Source organism: Sinohyriopsis cumingii, chromosome 4 (genome assembly GCF_028554795.1).
Source record: "Sinohyriopsis cumingii isolate HCF-2022 chromosome 4, ASM2855479v2, whole genome shotgun sequence".
NCBI classification, from domain to species: Eukaryota; Metazoa; Mollusca; class Bivalvia; order Unionida; family Unionidae; genus Sinohyriopsis; species Sinohyriopsis cumingii.
In genome coordinates this window covers 2,724,683-2,744,301 of record NC_142964.1, presented here as the reverse complement: position 1 = coordinate 2,744,301, position 19,619 = coordinate 2,724,683, and the positions used below count along the sequence as shown (strand labels likewise).

At 36.9% G+C, this 19,619-nt stretch overlaps 1 protein-coding gene and 1 long non-coding RNA gene across 2 annotated transcripts in view; one reads left to right on the top strand and one right to left on the bottom strand.

Annotated features, from left to right (window-relative positions):
- The window catches only part of LOC149800535 (neuropeptide receptor 15-like), a 74,816-nt gene extending 66,593 nt beyond the window's left edge, over window positions 1–8,223 (top strand). The window contains exon 2 of the mRNA XM_089954464.1: window positions 6,950–8,223. Coding sequence (XP_089810590.1) covers window positions 6,950–7,676 — 727 coding nt within the window. The 3' untranslated portion in view covers window positions 7,677–8,223. The remainder of the gene's footprint in view (window positions 1–6,949) is intronic.
- Window positions 8,224–12,069: 3,846 nt separating this feature from the next.
- LOC149800534 (uncharacterized) lies at window positions 12,070–13,682 on the bottom strand. The gene is made up of 2 exons (XR_016420407.1): window positions 13,228–13,682; window positions 12,070–12,426 (listed from the first exon to the last, which is right to left on the bottom strand). It is a non-coding gene; the product is annotated as an uncharacterized LOC149800534 (long non-coding RNA).
- Window positions 13,683–19,619: the final 5,937 nt, after the last annotated feature.

Below are 19,619 nucleotides of genomic sequence, written 5' to 3'. Positions count from 1 at the left end.
CTTTGTTTAAATAACCCCGCATAGATTATTTTAAGTTCTTTAATAACTTGTTCAAGATCAATAAAGCGACCAAGTGTAATTTATTATATTATTTTAATTTTGTCACGATAAGAAGTATGAATCCAAAGTCACAATTTATTTTCTTTTCTAGGATTTATTTCGACATATCATATATCTGTCCAGAATAGTCGAGCGTATGATGTCTTTGCACTGTCCGTCTGTGACTGCTTCTAAACACAATCCAAAGCAAACGTCGGTCGATGTACCTACCCACAATGCAAAACAACCCAACAATACGTTCCCTGCTTCACTCTACTTTATATATTTATAAATTGTAGCATGTTAACACCATTCTAGATTATATATATATATATATATATATATATATATATATATATATATATATATATATATATATATATATATATATATATATATATATATATATATATATATATATATATATATATATATATATATATATATAATGAAGGTTAAGATTATTTACTAACTGCTTTTTGCAATATGATGTTGCAAACATTCTTCGGTTATAAAAGTATTTCTTATGACAATTTAGGATAGAAGAGTTGTTTGAGGTACTTGTTCCAATTTCCATATAGGGGATGTACGATAGAAGAGTCGTTTGACGTGCTTTTGCCGACTTCCATGTCGGAATTTTAGGATAGAATAGTTTTGTAATGTGCTAATGCCATGATCCATATCGGAGATTTATGATAGACAAATTGTTTAAGGTGCTAGTGCCAAGATCCATATTTGAGATTTATGATAGATAAATTGTTTAAGGTGGTAGTGCCAAGATCCATATCGGAGATTTTACGATAGATAAATTAATTAACGTACTAGTGACAATATTCGTGTCGGAGATTTAGGATAGAAGAGTTGTTTAACGTGCTAGCACCAGTTCCATGTCGGAGATTTATGATAGATAAATTTTTTAAGGTGCTAGTACTAATATCCATGTCGGAGTTTACAAAGCATTGTATCATTACAAATGGACCGTTGCCATACCAAAATAGTTCGATAAAAGGATTTGGACAAAGATTTAAATCAGGGATAGTTGATTGAGGTCGTATGTGAAATAATTGTCAAATTATAAATTGTAGTCAAGTGTAAGATTTATATTCTCCATATATTTGTTATAAAGCATCAGTGCAAGAAATGTTTTATATTGCTTTGTTTATGTGGTGAAAGGTATATTTTAAGATTGTTGTCATGGAAACTGATAGAAATGACCTTCCTATTTCTAATAGCAAGATACACAGCACAGCATCTTTTAAAAAAGACCGGGAATTGCGTTATAAATCAAGAATTTATTTTGTTTTATTCAATTTTATTTTTCAAATTTTTTTATATCTGGCTTCTTATTTGAGCCAGACAATATTTTGACGTTTGCCAGAATTATATTTAATAAGTACAAAAAATATTAATATTTTGTAACAACAGTCAAAATATTCAATATAAATGTTTACGTTTGAGACCTCTATCTTTAACTCATGGATAGTAAAGCCACATTTTGGATCTACATTAAACATATATTTGCCTTCGTGCGTCGTAAAGCAGTATAACGTTTTTAAAGTCTCTACAGTAATAAATTCAATTTGTGATTTGACAATATCAAAATATAAATTGTCTGATATAACATAATTATTTTATTTATTTCTAATTTGTTTGAATCAGATAGGTAACTGCTCGCTCGTATAGATTAATTAAATTTCCCTCTTGCGGTTATTCATAGATTAAGATAGCAAAACCAAGAGATAACTTGTAATTCTCTGTATCCCTGGATGTATGTCCTACTCTTTTATCTCGTCTGTTGGGAATGGTGCTTTTTCGTATTTGCATCAAGATTCATCAAAGAGTTTAAAGTTGCTTCTTTCAGTTTAAAGAAACCCTCTCCTATTTTTTTTCCAGGTTGGATTTTGTGATAGGCTGTATTGCAATCCATATTCACTCACCATCACAATACAGTATTAAATGCATTAGATATGTACTCCATTTTACAAGGTGTTCGACAAACACCAATATTCTGTGGGACTGGTCTATAGCAATTGAATTGCTTATCGCCGTCAAGTCGTATTAATGCTGTCGTCACTGAGTAACCAAAACAAAACACGCCGTCAAGTCGTATTAATGCTGTCGTCATTGAGTAACCAAAACAAAACACGCTGTCAAGTCGTATTAATGCTGTCGTCACTGAGTAACCAAAACAAAACACGCCGTCAAGTCGTATTAATGCTGTCGTCATTGAGTAACCAAAACAAAACACGCTGTCAAGTCGTATTAATGCTGTCGTCACTGAGTAACCAAAACAAAACACGCCGTCAAGTCGTATTAATGCTGTCGTCATTGAGTAACCAAAACAAAACACGCCGTCAAGTCGTATTAATGCTGTCGTCACTGAGTAACCAAAACAAAACAATAAATACTGATATTAGAACTTATTAATTTGCAATTAGTTCTAATTTCTATTTACAATCCACCCGCAGTATAATCACATGTACGTAATACACTGATTCGTTAGATTGTCCATAGTGAATTTATTTTCATACGAATTCTTCAATTGTATAAATTTAAAAATATAAAATAATAGCTGTTAGATATTTATCTATTGTTTTACCATGGGGGTAAAAAAAATGAGTGTTTGAATCAAGGAGTGATGGCGGTATCTTGTCAATGTCTGCTTCGCATTCTTGGACTAAAAAAACTTCTTGATAATTTATGAAATACAGTCCAGAGCCTTAAACCTCTTTCCCTTGATCTTATGCGGAAAAAAGAAATTAGGATATTTTGTGCCTGAACAAAGAATCATACTGTATAAAAATGTATAGTGGGGGTAGGATTGATTTTCAAGATTAAAAATAAAGCCGTTGCGGCCAGATCTAGAACGAGTTGTACCAATACTAGTTGTCATTTTAATATTCGTTGCTATCGTCTCAATAGCTATCTAACATTGAAATATATTTGTATACAACTTCATTGCGACATGCAAATACACAAACAATCCAGAAAATAAAGGTTCGAATTTGTAATATTCTATGAACACATCAGATCATATATTAAATATATGATATATTCCATTTCTCTATGAAACGATGTCGTGTCCTTGATAAACAGACTGTAGGACCTGAATATTTATTGGGGCCTCAGCTGGCCAAGCGGTCTAAATCGCTCGCTTTTACCGATCACTGCCATATCACCTCTGTCCGCGTCATTTTGTCTTGGGGTCAGCCAGTGTGGTTATATGAGAAATGTGTCAATACCCTGATGTGGGTCGGTGATTCTTACTGGGGTTTTCTCGGAATCTTCCTCCACCAGTTATACTGGGAATTGGCGTTAACCACACCCAACCCCCACAATCCCACGAACATAATATTTACCATGGACATAAGTTTTTTTTTTTTTTCTCTCTCTCTCTCTCTCTCTGTTTTTCTGCTTAATAGTGTCTCAGGTGTTTCGATGATCCTGAAGTCCCTTCCAAATAATGGAAATGTGTAATAATTTTGACATATTGCCACACGAATGCGTCTGGAAAGAAAATTTAAACGACTTTCCAAAAGAGAAAAAATGGTTCTAATACATTATAATGAATTTATCCCAAGCTACTTTAAAAATTTCAACCATGGCATAGCAGAAATAAGTGTATATATCCAGAAATAAAGTAAAAAGTTGTTGTCAAGAATTTGATAGTGGCATTCTACCTCTCATTCTTCTCCAACACTCCCACCAATAAGAAAACTTTGTACGATTCCTTGGTTTTTCTGGCACTGGGAAGTATAGGGAATAAGTTGAAATCTTGTTTAACGCCATTTGTTTATTTTCAAATAGACAGCGAATATCGATGTGCCTCAATCAGGGACAATTAGACTGGAAGTTTCCTGTTTCATTCTTCTCTTTATCCAATGCCATTTGACATGACCTGTGTACAATAAAATTAACGTATTTATATATACAATAAGATAAATGTAGTTAGATACGTTTTACCTATACAAGATATGACATACGGAACGTTTTGTGCTAAAAAGTAGGGATTTCTTCTCAGAGTATTAACATTCCATACATACACTTGGGAAATTTTTATCACATTCTGCCTCATCAACAAAATAATTTTGCACCTTAAATTTTAAAGTGTAGCAATTTTATTTTTTTCACCGCCTGCGGCAGCGTGTACGCAGTAATATTGGCCAACTTACAAGTTTCTTCGGAGATACGCCAAAAAACCCATTAAGAGTTATTGTATAATTTGTCCCGTTTATATTTCATAATTGAATTATACTTTGTGTTTCTCGAACCTCCAGGCAATAGCAGAATGAAAGATTCATTGGTTGCACGTATTTGGATAATTATTATCACTCATATGAGTTATGCTAGAAAGTTCATCTTCTGGTATGGTCATCACTTGTAGAGATATACGAAAATGTTCAACTCCTGGTATGGTCATCACTTGTACAGATATACCAAAAGTTCATCTCCTGGTATGATCATCACTTGTAGAGATATACCAAAATGTTCGACTCCTGGTATGTTCATCACTTGTAGAGATATACCAAAAGTTCATATCCTGGTATGATCATCACTTGTAGAGATATACCAAATGTTCATCTCCTGGTATGATCACTTGTAGAGATATACCAAATGTTCATCTCCTGGTATGATCACTTGTAGAGATATACCAAAAGTTCATCTCCTGGTATGATCACTTGTAGAGATATACCAAAAGTTCATCTCCTGGTATGATCACTTGTAGAGATATACCAAATGTTCATCTCCTGGTATGATCACTTGTAGAGATATACCAAATGTTCATCTCCTGGTATGATCACTTGTAGAGATATACCAAAAGTTCATCTCCTGGTATGATCACTTGTAGAGATATACCAAATGTTCAACTCCAGATATGGTTGGAATTCTTTTTTATTTAATATCTTTAATGCCATTCTTAACATACATGCTGGCGTCATATCTGGTGGAAGAAGAATTTTAGAAAACCCCAGGAAAATTCATCGCCCCAGGAGGAGCTTCTGGTAAGCTTTTACACATACGTTGGCCGAGTCTGAGACTCGAACCCACTCAGAGGCGAGATGTCAGTCAGTGGTTGGTAACGGCGAGGGCATTAGACTACTAGGCCCATCCCGTGTTTTTAGTAAAATATCGAAATAGTAAAACTATTGTATTCCTAGATACTTTATGTTTTAATTTAGATTATATTAGTTTTCTTTTTTGCATAATGTTTCACATTCCGATAACCAAATAAATAGACAATATGATTATTTTTCATATTACATACGACAACAAAAAAAATCCAGCAATAGCTGGGAATCTAAGCCATCTAGATTAAGACTTAATGCCTTGTTTCTTTCATCAGCAATTACTCCACAAATATATTTAACTTTATCAGTATGCGCTGCACCAAAATATTTCGAAACCATAGAAAAATTCGCACATGTTGCACATATGTGTGTGTGTGTGTTCTATGTATGCATTTAGGTAGATATATATTAATGTGTGTAGGAAGGTAAACTAGCATGCATAATGTATTGAATGTATCGCAAACGCAAGGGGGATGATATAATGATGAGACTGTTTTAAAACCCTTATCTCCATCTCTCTGATCAGAGGAATCTGTACCACATAAAATTGAACGATTTCACGCAAATTAAACTACATGATAAGGAGGAGGCAGGCTGGGAGAATTTGTATAAAATTAATATAAAAAACAACAACATTCTTTTGTACATATGGGAAAATGAGAATTAGCTAAAGCCCAGCAGATGATATTAGTTTAGGGCTCCAGCTGACATGCAAATGGTTTGCTGAGTAATACGTGTTTTCTTTCTTGTGCTGCAAGCTAAGAGGAAAGGAAAAAAAAAGGATTCTCATCACTTACACTAAATCACATCCTTGCCAATAATGAAATAAATGTATGAGAAAATAGGGAGGTATGTTTATTTTATGCATCAAACGAAACATGATTTCTCCTGGGAAACGTCCATTCTTTTCATTCAAAGAATCCGACATAAGCGATGACTGAAGCACGCTGTCGGAGGCTAATGCGTGTATGTATTTCTGCAGCACACAAGTAATGCCAGTTTAGTGTAACATTATTTCTCAAAAGATTAGGAATGACAAAAGAGATATGCATAACGTAGGATTATGATTTAAAAATCATTAAATAACCTTTATGTTAAATAACGCCCTATGAACCTTAAGTTCCTTTGGACGTCATGTTGTTGACACTTAAGATCAAGACAATCACGAATTTTTTTATATAATTGTATATGATTGTTTTGTATCTTTGCATTCATTTATATTTTTGTTTTCATTCTGAATATATGATCGTTACATTGCTGGATGCGAAACATAATTTTCTGCCAGTACCTAAATTTGCCGACAACATGGATTTTGAGATTGTTCAGGCTTGTCTAAGTTATAAATACTACTTTGTGACAACATTATAATTACTTTACACACATACACACACATAGATAAAGACAGCACAGATATGACTTTCTATTCCTACAGGCATAAAACTAGATTGTCTCTGATCGTCAAAAACAACTATTAATTTTTTTATGTGCGAATGTTAAATATACTTCTTTTGCGTTAAATCTTAACAAAGTGCACAAATGTACTTTGCACTTTGCTGTCAGAAACCAGTGTCAAGGGCACATCGAGTGTAAGCTATCATTAGAGCAAACATGCATTACATGTAATTCATATTGAAGTCATTTCATTATTGACTTATTCAATTACAATAACATGTTAATATATACACTATTAACATTAGTACAGCCATAATTTTTTCAATTGCATTTTATAACTGCCATGCTTCATTATAAACCACTACTTCTAGTTATGGAGGGAATGTAAAAAATTGTACATGAAGTAAAATACTAAACTAACAACATCATTCTATCTCTGTACATTTCAGATATATAGCCATTATTCATCCAATAAAGGCGCACATTTTCTGCAACAAACGACGCCTGGTGGTTGTCTTGGGATGCATCTGGCCGGTGTCGTGTGTGGCCGGATTACCCACGCTCTTGTTTAACCAGGTCCGCCAGGGTCACCCCACTCTCACCCTCAGGTACTGCATGATCATCTTCCCAGGAAAGCATGACCTGCATTTTCTTGTCTTCAAATATATGGAGACGCTGTTGTTCTACTTTATACCGCTTGTTCTACAAATATTTCTGTATTCATTTATCACCAAACATCTGTTCATCGGCACAGATCGCCTCTACAGACGAGTTCTGGTACGTGATATTAATGGGACTTCGATGGAACGATTTTCTGAAGCCCTGCAGGCGAGGAAAGGTGTAGTCAAAATGTTAATTCTGAGCGTGCTGGTTTATTTTATCAGTTATTCTCCGCATCAGATATTGTTGTTATGGAACACGTTCGCCCCAAGAACATTCCATGAAAATTGGGCATATTTAGCGTTCACAATGATTGTTGCCTACATAAACTCTGCGGCTAACCCCATTCTGTACAGTATATTCAGTCATAACTTTCGGCAGTGCTACAAGAATTTTGTTTGTGTTTACTGTATTCACAAGCAGAAGAGAAATTTTCGGAAACACTCTAACGGAACCGGAAATTCCCCAAGACTTTGGCGCCATATTAGCCTGGCCACGGCATCAACAAATTTCTGACTAAAACATCAGCAGTAATAAATCCAAATAAAAATAGACTACCAAACACGTTTCGTCACTGAAAGACTACTTTAACAGAACTCTGTGCAGATCGTCACGTTGTAAATGTATATAAATATAATTATCTGTGGTTTCCACAGATTGTAATTAGAACAGATGCCACTGTGTACAGTAGAATTACCCAAATTGTGATATATATTGCATGTATAGTACGTGCCACCCGCCTGTCTCGTTAGTTTATATTTGTAGTAAGAATGCGTGTTGTAGAAAGGATTATTTTCATTGTCATACCTACTCTACGTCTGTAAACATCTGTATAGTTGAGCCAAGAGAACAATAAACACCATGCAAAAACAAATATGACCTTCATGACACTTTAATACTGACGGTTCATGAAATTCGAGGAACCAATTGTCGAAAACAATTTTCAGGTTACAAAACATATTTATTATTGTGATTAAAGTTTAAGTATTGGTAAAGTAAAATTCATTTTGTCCAGTTGTGTATACGTTGTTTGTTGAATAAAGCTTATATAATTCAAGATAAACTGAGAGTTTTACTCGGCGTATTGTTAATACAGATTTGAATAATTGCTTTTAAAAACTTTGGTGTTTGATTCCGTCTCTTACACTATACCCACAACTTACTCCACCTTTCCCTTGTACTGGATCCACCCCACCCCACCCCATCACACACACAGACACGCGCAAGAAAAAAAGAAGACCAAAAAAGATAGTGTGTGAAAAAATAGTGTGTGTGTGTGTGTGTGTGTGTGTGTGTGTGTGTGTGCCTGCACCATGAATTTCCAGGAATTTAATACAATACCATTTTTTTGGTAAAGACTAAGTAGACTGTTATGTATGGTATATTAATTTTTTTAATGATTATACACTGTTATGGGTCATTTTGTTGTTGTTGTTGCTGTTGTGGGGTTTAACGCCATTTTTCAGCACACGATAGGCTATGTATGGCGGCCAGTATTAATGGTGGAGGAAGAACCCGGGAAAACCCCGGGAAGAACCACCGACCCACGAGAAGCTACTGGCAAGCTTTCTCACATACCCACATTGGTCGAATCCTAGACTCGAACCCACGCAGACAGAGGTGAGATGGCAGTGATCCGTAACGGAGAGCGCTTTAGACCACTCGGCCACTCGGGGCCCCTCTAGAGACATTGATGAATGGTGTTAAATTTATAGCAATACTATTATGATACCGTGTTCCTATTATTTTTGAAGCATTCATGCTAACGTACTAACGTAAGAAGTTTTTCTAATAAGAATTTAAGAAATGAAGAAAAGTTTTAAATTTAACGAGAAATATTTAATAGGACAATAGGGACCAACATTTATTAAATTAGGATTCAACAAAGCACCTCATAACCCAATGTCTATTTTTGTGCTGATGTGTTCGATCAAGGAGTTTTTTTAATAACGTGGATAGACAGAGAAAGATCAATGTAAACTTCAGCATCAAAGCATTATATGGCGTAGTCGGAGTCTACAAGAAGTAAAACGAGATTTTCAGCAGATTGTTTTAAAGATGAACAACTTTAAAATTTCCTGTTTATATTTTGAAGGCGGCAGTACATCATTATTTGGTAAATAGTGTCAGAAACGATAAAAACATCTTATTAAACTTCTGATTATCAACTGTAAAATAATTTCCGATCAATCAGAATCCCAATTATATCATACATCCTCTTCCTTCCAAAACTCGACGTCTGTTTTTTGTCCAGCAGTCAGTGCTAATTGCAGTGAGATCGGGCATGAAACACAAACACTTGTTAAGCTGGGAGTATTACATGTACACCCAGTTCCGTCTTGCAGACGTAAGACATACATGTGATATGTTATAAATCCCAGATCTCCAGACAGAATAAACGATTTAACTAACCAGTAATTTTACATAGGCCCCTTGTTTCTCATATATTTTTCTTATGATCGGCATATCCTGCGTAAGAAAATATTTTTTTTAAAGAAGGGAAGACATGTCAAACGCGCCTGAAGTCTTATTGGAAAGATGACTCAATGAAGTATTGATGCCTGTAAATATTACTGATTCAACAATCGTAATTCTCTAGCAAATTGTTAAATCTCAAACGTACTTTCTTGGTAGTGATAAATGATTATTATTTCCCTACCTACGTACCCAGAAGCCTCTTCACAAAATTTGTATGTATGTATGAACGTGTGTATGTTTGCAAGTGTTAGAGAGGTAGGTAGGTACCGATTGGTCTTGTATTCGGTTTGTTTTCAATTGACATAAAAAGAACACATAAATAACCACAAAGAAACTAATCTGAGAAGCTGAGTTAGAAACACTAAACAATGAACACGGAGAAAAGCTAACTATATATTATTCAAATGACCCTTGTTTCTGTCGCTGAATGCTCCAAATAATAAAATATTTGTGGCTAAATATAAATTCGAACGAAAATAATATTATAGAATGAATCAACGTGTACAATTCGTAGATATAATGATTGTACAGGTTATTTAAGACGGGAAAAAATCAATTCATCGAGAAACATGTAAACAATTAAGCCAAGACTTACCATGCTTGACTCCAAACTTTAATTTAGTTCACTGAAAAGCATGTACAGTTATTTAAAAATATACGTTATCGTATCCGTATGGCATCGTATCCCTAATGAAACTGTAGCTGCATCTTTCATTTGCCACTGATGTCAAAATTGGACACTGTGTATCGATTGGACACTGTGTAACGATTGGACACTGTGTATCTTACCTGCGTACCCGTTAACTGTGCAGCTAGATATGTTCAAAATTTATGATAAAAAAATTATAATATTTTACAATACGCCAACAGTATAAGGACAGACGATATACACATTTGCTAGTTCACCGTGAAACGTTGAAGTGTGCTATTGGACTGTATGTTTTAGATTTCATGGATCACATCGTGTCCCTCAAATTCTAGTCTGACAGAAAACCATGCAGCCTGATAGAAAACCATGCATTATGATAGAACAAAGTGCTGTCAGACAGACAACCATGCAGTATGATAGAACACAGTTCTGTCAGACAAACAACCATGCAGTCTGATTAGAAAACCATGCATTCTGATAGAAAACCACCCAGTCTGAAGTCTGATAGAAAACCATGCTGAAGATCATTATTGCAAATAAAATTTTTATCTAGTCTATGGCAGATAATCCATAAATGACAAAACTTAGGTTATTTCCATAAATTTGAAATGTATCTATTAGAATATGTATTAAAAAAGACAAGAAAAGAAAGAAAGAAAAATTCTTAAAAATGACTTTTAACTGGTTTTTTTAAGTTTTTGCTTTGGGTTTTTAATAAAGTAATATCATGGCTTGACTAAAATCAAGACAAACATCCTCATATGGTCAAGTTAACTGAACACTTCTCTTAATATAAAAGAGGAAGGGAAAAAAAACCAAGCCTATTCCGTCAGGTCTCAGTGACATCGCATTACACTGAACAAGCACGTGACCATAGAGAGCTATCACGGTCCTGAGGTAAGAAACACCCGGGCCTCTCCTAGTCCTGGTGCAAACAAAAATTTTCTTTTATAAAATTCAATAGTGGTATTCCGCCTGGACCCTATGTTGGCAAACATCCGTTCCTTCTCATTGTTATGTATATAAGGTACTAATTAGCAATTAATGTCACAACAATTGATAATATCAGCAAATGCAGATTAATTTCCATTTTAATATTAATGCCGATTCATGCTGGAAAACTGTTTATAAAACGATTTGTTTGATCCCTAGATAGAAAGTTGTCGAAATATTCCTTGATCTCCGTCAACATGAACACGATAAGAGTTTCCTTTTCTTAGTCGTGATAGCTATTTCCCTTTGTTCAGCTAATGGACATCCTTCATACAGCACTTCATACTTGTTTAATATCCGTAAGTGTTACAATAGGACTGACCTACAGGTTCTCACAACCTAAAAATAATTATTTCACTTCAAAAAAATGTATATTGTACATAGAAAACAAAATATATGGTTCATTCACGAGAGAGAGAGAGAGAGAGAGAGAGAGAGAGAGAGAGAGAGAGAGAGAGAGAGAACTTTTATTAGTGGAACGATAATGTACATTAGTGTGAGAAAGAATTTGTTAGTGGCAGGAGCGATAATGTACATCAGTGTGAGAAAGAATTTGTTAATGGCAGGAGCAATAATGTACATTAGTGTGACAGTTCATGAGTGTGGGGTGTCCTGGTTGTCTAGGGGTGGGGTTCTTCTTATAGACTTTAACGAGTTATGAGAAGTTCCCCTGGTCCTTATTCAGAAGGTTAATTCTGGACACTATATTATTTATTGACTAAATATATTTATGGCTACGAGCCCCCAGTCAGCAATGCCGACAGTTAAATTAAAAGAAATACAAAGATGAAATTTAAACAATAACAATTTAATAAATGAAATTTAAAAGAATTTAAAGTAATCAATGTCTCTCTTTCACCCAATGATCCCTTTGATCATCATTTAAGTTCACAGTGTGAGGAGATTTTTCCCTTCTTGAGTGCTACTCATCTAAATCTCTTCGTTCCCTTGTCTTTCTCTCCTTTCGTGATCTCCACTTCCGCTTCCTCTTCTATAATCCTTGTTCCTTGCCGTTATCTTGACTTCCGGTTCCTCTTCTAGTATCCAGAACCCTTGACGGTATCCCTTGAGGTCACCCGAAATTCACTCGGTATCTCTCACCGTCACCCGAAATTCTCTGAACTTCTCTCGTCCCCCGAAAGCTTCCTGTTGAAAGGTATAATGCATTAGCATAGGGTTATAAAAATCTTCCCTCACACTACGTCACTGAACTGAACCATCAGTTTAAGGCGGGACATTTGGGTCGCGCATGCGCACACATCGAAATTCCCATACACTTCCGCCGCTTACAAAAATGGCGCCATAACACAATCACACAAAGGATTCAAATATCTACATACTGAGCCCTATCAGTATATACATACAAAATATTTCAAATATGATTGTACTAAAATATTACTACGATTAGTAATATGACTATCTGTATATTTATACATATTTATATATATTTCCTACACAAGCGTACCAAATCCACAATATTCACATTCAAAGGGTGATAAACGGCAATCCGTTACTCACTGGCAAAATCTATCATTACGTAAACAAACTTCTTGTCTACCAAAATATAACTACGCAAAGAATTACAATATTAATTCTTATAGCGGCTAGCGAGCAATACAATTCTTCACAAATACAAATCGTCCTTTCAAAAGGGCGTAAACGTAATAATCCACGAAATAATATGCACACATATTACTAGCGAAAGAAGAGAACATTTTCGCCTCACCAATAAGGTGTACATAGTAACATTATGAATAATGATGCAACGAATCAACATCGTAATCAATCGTAAACAAAAGTACTAGCTAAAGTCATGAAAAAAATGCAAAATATTAAGGTCATAATTAACTATTCATACTTCAATACAAGTAAAATGTATACATACGACAAATTCTCTTCAATTAACAGCAGTCGTATCAAGCAGAATCAACGTAACATCAAACTTACCTGATCGAAGCTATTTCATGAATTTCCTAAATTCCGCCAATTTTTACGAATGGCTAACGGAGTGTGTGTCACTGCGACTCTTAAACACCAACTGACGAATTTCAGGCTTGCACAAGTCTTATGCCAGTTTCTCGAATCAAGTCCCACCTACAACGCATCCCGATTGGATGGCGACGGACTCTGGTCATTTGATCGAACTGTCAATCATAAAAATGTCAGTCTGTGTGTCCCCATGTACTGTCCAGCCTACCATTGTCGGCTTCCGGCTCTTTGAAGTTGTCTACGTCACGTGTTCCCATGTACAAAGATTCCCGCCAGATTTCCACTCAAGAGCTCAAACAAAGACTGGGTTACGTAAGAGGATCAGCCAACTTAGGTACTTGGAAAAACAAAGCTTACCTGGCTCCACTTACAGACTTATAAATACATGTATAATACAAGGGGTTGGGGTAAAACATCACAATGAGAGTTAGGAGGACCTTAAGGATTTACTGGAATGATTTCAAAAGGGGAAATGTAATACAAAATGAAATTGCAAAACAATATAGTGTCCTATTTATGAAGAGTTAGACAAAATTTACGACTTATTTTATAGAAGTTGGAATGATATGAAACAAACGCGAATTTTCATTGACATACAAATCTGATTACCCATTTATCCGAACAAATTTAGTGTGACAGCTTACGTATTTGAATCCGCTCGATAGAGTCGTAAAATAAAACTATACACCATGGCTCAAAGCGGCCATGTGCATGCCTTTTGGTGAAGTCTGACAAAAATGGAAACCAGGCACGTAAAAAATATTTTTAAAAAGTGTTTCTCCGTACAAATACTTTGTCTTAATAAGGAGAATGAAAAGACATTTCTTTGTCAGGGATGAATGCTTGATAAAGCTCTTCCAAAAGATCGTGTTTTAGTGGGTGTTGCAATGTACACCTTCAGAGAGAGGGAGAGAGGGGGGGGGGAGGAGAGAGAGAGAATGTTTTGCCTGTACCATGCTAGTAGTGTGGTAAAGGCACAAGATATAATCTAGTGTCTCTCGTCCGTGTAACAGCAATAAGGTAGGTGTAGCATCGTTTTGTGTATAGCGAATAAATAACCAGAAGACAGTTTGCTCTAGTATTCTAGTATTACAGCAGCAATAGAGAGAGAGAGGTGACGCTCTCAAGGAATGAATCTGAAACATTCATAAAGCCCTGTAGAACCGGGAACCAAGTGATGAAAAAAAATTAGGGTCCTTTTGCGAGGGTGGTAGGGGACCTACCAACTGTTTTCACCCACTGGGTCGATAATTCGTATTGTCTCTTGGACAGCCTGGACTATCTTCCCAATCGTAGTTTTCTTGCCGCATTTCTGAGCCAATACATGCATGCTCTTGACAAACACCAACTGAATACCAACAAAGACGTTACATACGACGGGTTGTGGAAATTTGCCCGTTTCAACTAGTGACGAATGTTTTGGGCTGGTAATGTCATCGACATTCACAGCAATATGGTATGCCGGTTAGAGACAAGAGCGACGCGAAATACTCCAAGACTACTATTGTGATTCTCCTAAACAATAATGACGTCATGGCTTCATGATCAGCCAGCTATACAGGAACAAGCCAGTCATGGTGTAACTCCGGAAGAGGTTACAAAAACTGACTTCATCCTATCTCCTAAAAGTCATGACTTTCTAAGTGGAAGAGTCCGAATGTATGTAAGGTATCTGGAATGGCCTTTACGATTCTTTTAGGACTTGTGCCACATAAATCTGTGCCTCACAATTAAACCAAGGTACGTTGTAAGCAGTTCGTTTAGTAGCACTATGGACAGTAACTGCAGCAGAAATTGGGCCGAAAATCTCGTCTGTAGACTCGCCGGTAGACGCTATAGTAAGGCATGTCAAAGGTGAGAATTATCATTCAGCAGCGGTCGCCTGTGCAGAAAAATTGACCCAGATCTCCACCTAGTTGTTGACTATGTATAGTCGGAGTTATCAGATGCCACATTCAGATTTCGTACTTCATTTTCATAGTTTGTTAGCTCTCTGCGCGACATTGCAGTTGCAGTGCATACGTATTGTGTTGTGGAGTAGGAATCGTTCAGAGTAATCCTGATTTCAGTTTTCAGAAACAGACATCATTTTGTGGCAAAATGTGGGGCGCCTTTGCATCGACGTCAGCTCCAGCTTACCTGAACGCCTGCGATTTGCGAGGAAACTTACCTCGGGTGGTTGTATATCCACCTGTATCTATCCTCTGAAGCTAACGATGAATAGGGTGATCCAAGCAAATGTACCACAGAAGTGGTATATAAAGGCAATAGACGGCTACCTGGCAGAACTGGTAAATGATGACATAGAGGCACTCTAAAACGAAAATACCGGTCAACAAACTGCAAGCTGATACCCTGCCACCAAATGTTAGACATAACCTGCCTTTGGACGTTATCCTGGAACTTGTAAAAGTACCGCTGCATTTAGCTGGGGAAAACCTTAAGCGCAACACACGTACAAAAGTGCTTATTACCTATCCCACTAACTTCTGTTTCATCAGATCAGCCACGGAGCATCACTCTACTCAGCCTGATTGTCCAAGAAGGAAAAGTGTAGAGAACGATGACTCCATTGTCACAGCTAAAGTGGGTCTTTGACTTAATCTTAAAGTGCAAGGACTCGAATGAACTTGTCCTACACACATTTCAAGTTCGGCAAGTATTCAAACGCGACCCTGGCGCAGTTGGCCTTTACAACTCCAAGCCTACCTTTACGAACAATGCCTCAGTAATGTACGCTATTTAACAGCTTACATGCAGAAACAACAAAGTCTTTGAATTAGTCATGCTTTATTGCCAAAATACTACCCCATGGGTCAAGTTGCAGTAGCTCGAAGCTAGCACTCTGTCCTCCACATTGAGCTTATCAACGACAGCGTGGATCGCGTAAACTCCTGGTTGCAGAACATTCAGCGGCGTGGATTGCAAACAAAGGATTGAACTAAGTAATAACCGAAAATAAAACCAACAAGAACAAGATAAACTCAAATGGTGAGTACTTCGTACAGAAGGTCACTTTGACCCATATTACCAAGCAACAGTATGGACCGAACGTATGTCACGCAGGCCGTGCAAGGCAAGGTCCAATCTCTGGCAACTACAACCCAACCAATTCTTTGTCAGGACCTGATGGTTCTGTGCGATATGTACGCACTTCTGTACTCTGAATACAGTAATGCCGAAAGACGAATCAATGCACATCGTCCACAGTATAACCTAAAAGCTCGTTAAATGAAACAAATGTGTTAAAGGTCGGGCCCGCCAGTCATATGATACATGCCAGGATAACTCTAGAGGAATAGACAACAGGAATGCAATACGTCAACATTGACTCGATTCAAATGTGCCACCTTCCTGGACGCTAGATAAGGACTCGTACATCGACCGCATTGAGAAAACTAGCTGCTTCCAGAACGCAAGTGCAAGCTGGCCCATTGCAAAAGTGGGCAGACCAGATTAGTGCATCAAAGGACGATCGGGCGCTTGCTGAACCAGTAGATGATAAAGATGACAGAGGTTTTGACGTTTACGACGTTTACGATTAGCATGAAGAATGAACTATATGCAATCAAGAACAAGAGAATGTTTCACAGTAAGGAACACTGCCAGTCTTTAAGCCCAAAGAGTTCGCGCACAGTAAGGGTCTTCCAGGTACGTACCAAGCCAACATAGTGTTCGTTGACGAGCCAAGTCGGTATAACCATAGCTAGGCGAGCTTTCTCACAGCGATCGATTCCAAAAGCCACTACGTCTACGTAAAAGCAAAAGTGATACAATTGCTGAACTATTCTAAATTCTAGCTCATGCAGCGCAACTATATCCAACCAGAAAGCTATAGATATCCAGGGACTGAGTTCATATCTTGCCATTTTCTGGCTCTGACGAAATACAACAGTGTTGGCCACGACTTGGTTGAGCCGAAAACTACTCCAATTCGCGTGGATTAAATGCTTCCACCTTATTTCAAACCATGCTAAAACTCTGAATGTATGTCCTCCCATGAATCACTGATCTGTATAACGGTTTAAGCACCAATGTTGTTCGCATTGCGATCTTCCTTGAAATCTCATGTTTGAGTTGTGGTCTGGATTTTTGGCTCTAACATTATTCCGCCGGCGACTATATACGAAAGCTTAAAAACTTGAAGAATTTTATGCGTCTTATCCGAATCAAAGCTCCACACAACCTCAGACCGCATATGCGTATACGAGGTGCTACGTGTTAACGTCATCTCCTAGAAGGAATCTAAGCTTATCTCAATGAATTTTACCACAGTTAAAGGAGGCGTCCATTTTATTTGTCATCAAAGAAGTGGCAAACGCAGACTAATTGCGGAAGAGTCTAAGGCAGTGAGATCATAAAAATCTCACATAGAAATTTATAATAAGACGTGTCTTGAGAACCGTTTGATCGACAAATTTCTGACTTGATGCCCATACTGAATTTACCATCCGCTTACGATAGTTTTTTTTTCTCAATAACTGGGAAAAACAATTCTTTGCAGAAGTAGCCTTTTCTTCGATTTCTTTCTGGGTTATATTTAGCAGATTTCCAAGACTGACAGCCCTCTCAAGTGCCGTCGCCTTTCTCCGATAATGCCGGCAGATCCGAGACAGAAAGTAGTGAACTACCAATGCAACAGTCTACATATTCAGTCTGTCAGGTCTGCATGATGACTAAATTCCAGTCCTAACAACACACAAAGCTTCCACTGTCAAATTTACATAATGTACAACGTAATCAGCACTAAATGTGTCACTAGGTACACATTTTACTCATATTAATGCCATATTTCTAATTAGAAATAATTTAAATATTTTTTGGTTTATTTATATGATCAATACAATGGAACTACAGAATAAAGCGCACAAAGTGCGTTGGATAGATGATTGACAGTAGCATCCTCGAAAGAAAGTTCTCGTATACCTTAACTCAGTACATAAATATTGTCAGGCAGTTACATATTAAAACTTTCAATGACTGTTTTTATTACATGATCTTTTCCGCACGGTACATTCTAAACAAACTGAACAAATACACCGGGACATTGCATAGTTATACACGTCAGAAAAATGAGCCAATCAATCTGAGACTACTTTGCTTCATTATGGAGGGCAATGAACAAACTAATACTTCTATAGAAATAGAACGTGTCAAGTATTGCGTCGTACTAGAAGCATGTCTATCAAGTTTAGCATCTCTCAAAACTAACTTCGGCACGAAGCGTGCTTCCCATGTCATAGACACTGCCAAATACAAGGTATTCGTAAAGGTTAACCAGTCACATTGGAGTAAAGTAAAACAAATATCAGTGCTAGTGTGTAGAGCTATCTGAGCAACATCATATGAATTATGTCATGTGTTTGGTGCATGATAACCAATAAACGTGCGCAAGAATAAAACGATTTTCAAATTTCAAGTGATCATTGTTTGTACGTTTGTGTGTGTGTGTGTGTGTGTGTGTGTGTGTGTGTACATTTTTTTAACGGAGGTGGGTGGGCCTGGCAACCCCTATCCGTTCCTGAAACAGGTACAAAGAGTAAAGGACATGCTTGCAGATGATGATTATGTAGCCAAGCAAACGCATCTACAAAATTTATATTCGAAGGTCCAGCAATTTCGAATAGGTACTTACAGCGGCCCTCAAAAAACACAGTGTATGACCACTACAGAATCTGAAAAATCAGGAGGAGGATGATATAAAGAACCCTGAAAACGAAAGTAAGATTAGTGATGACCAGGTAATGTCAATAAAAAAGAGTAACCATTGCCAATGCCTATCATCATGATTTTAAAAGACAATTTTGGGGCTTGGGTCGGGATCGTCTAGTTTTCTAAAGCGCAGATACCCGTTAGCGCCTGGTTCATGCTTTTTTGTGAAACAAGAAACGTACTAGAACGGGACGTCAAGACACACTGCTGCCGCCATGCCCTACTCTCAAAAACGGGATCTGAGATCTGGGAACGACGTATAATATTATTTTTTATGTCTAAGTCCAATATAATTGACTATCCCGCCTTTAATGAATACCATCTTCTCTTCCAACGTTACCGCTGACAATGATTACGTTTGCCCGTTTGATATGCACATTCATTGCGCTGAATGGAATACTGCCCTGTTATTGCTCACCGAAAATGAGGTCATGTGCAGGCGCTGTACACAATTGTATCGGCGTTTACCATACGCGAAGTGCATTGATGTCTATTCTTAAACAAGCCGTACGAGAAAGGGAAGAGGTGTAGTTTGCTTTGTAAATTTTGTAGGCGTCCTTTTACAAAACTATAGCCTTTACGAAACCGAAAAAAGAGCTAATAACGTCAAACCGGAACCTCTAACTAACCGAGAGTCG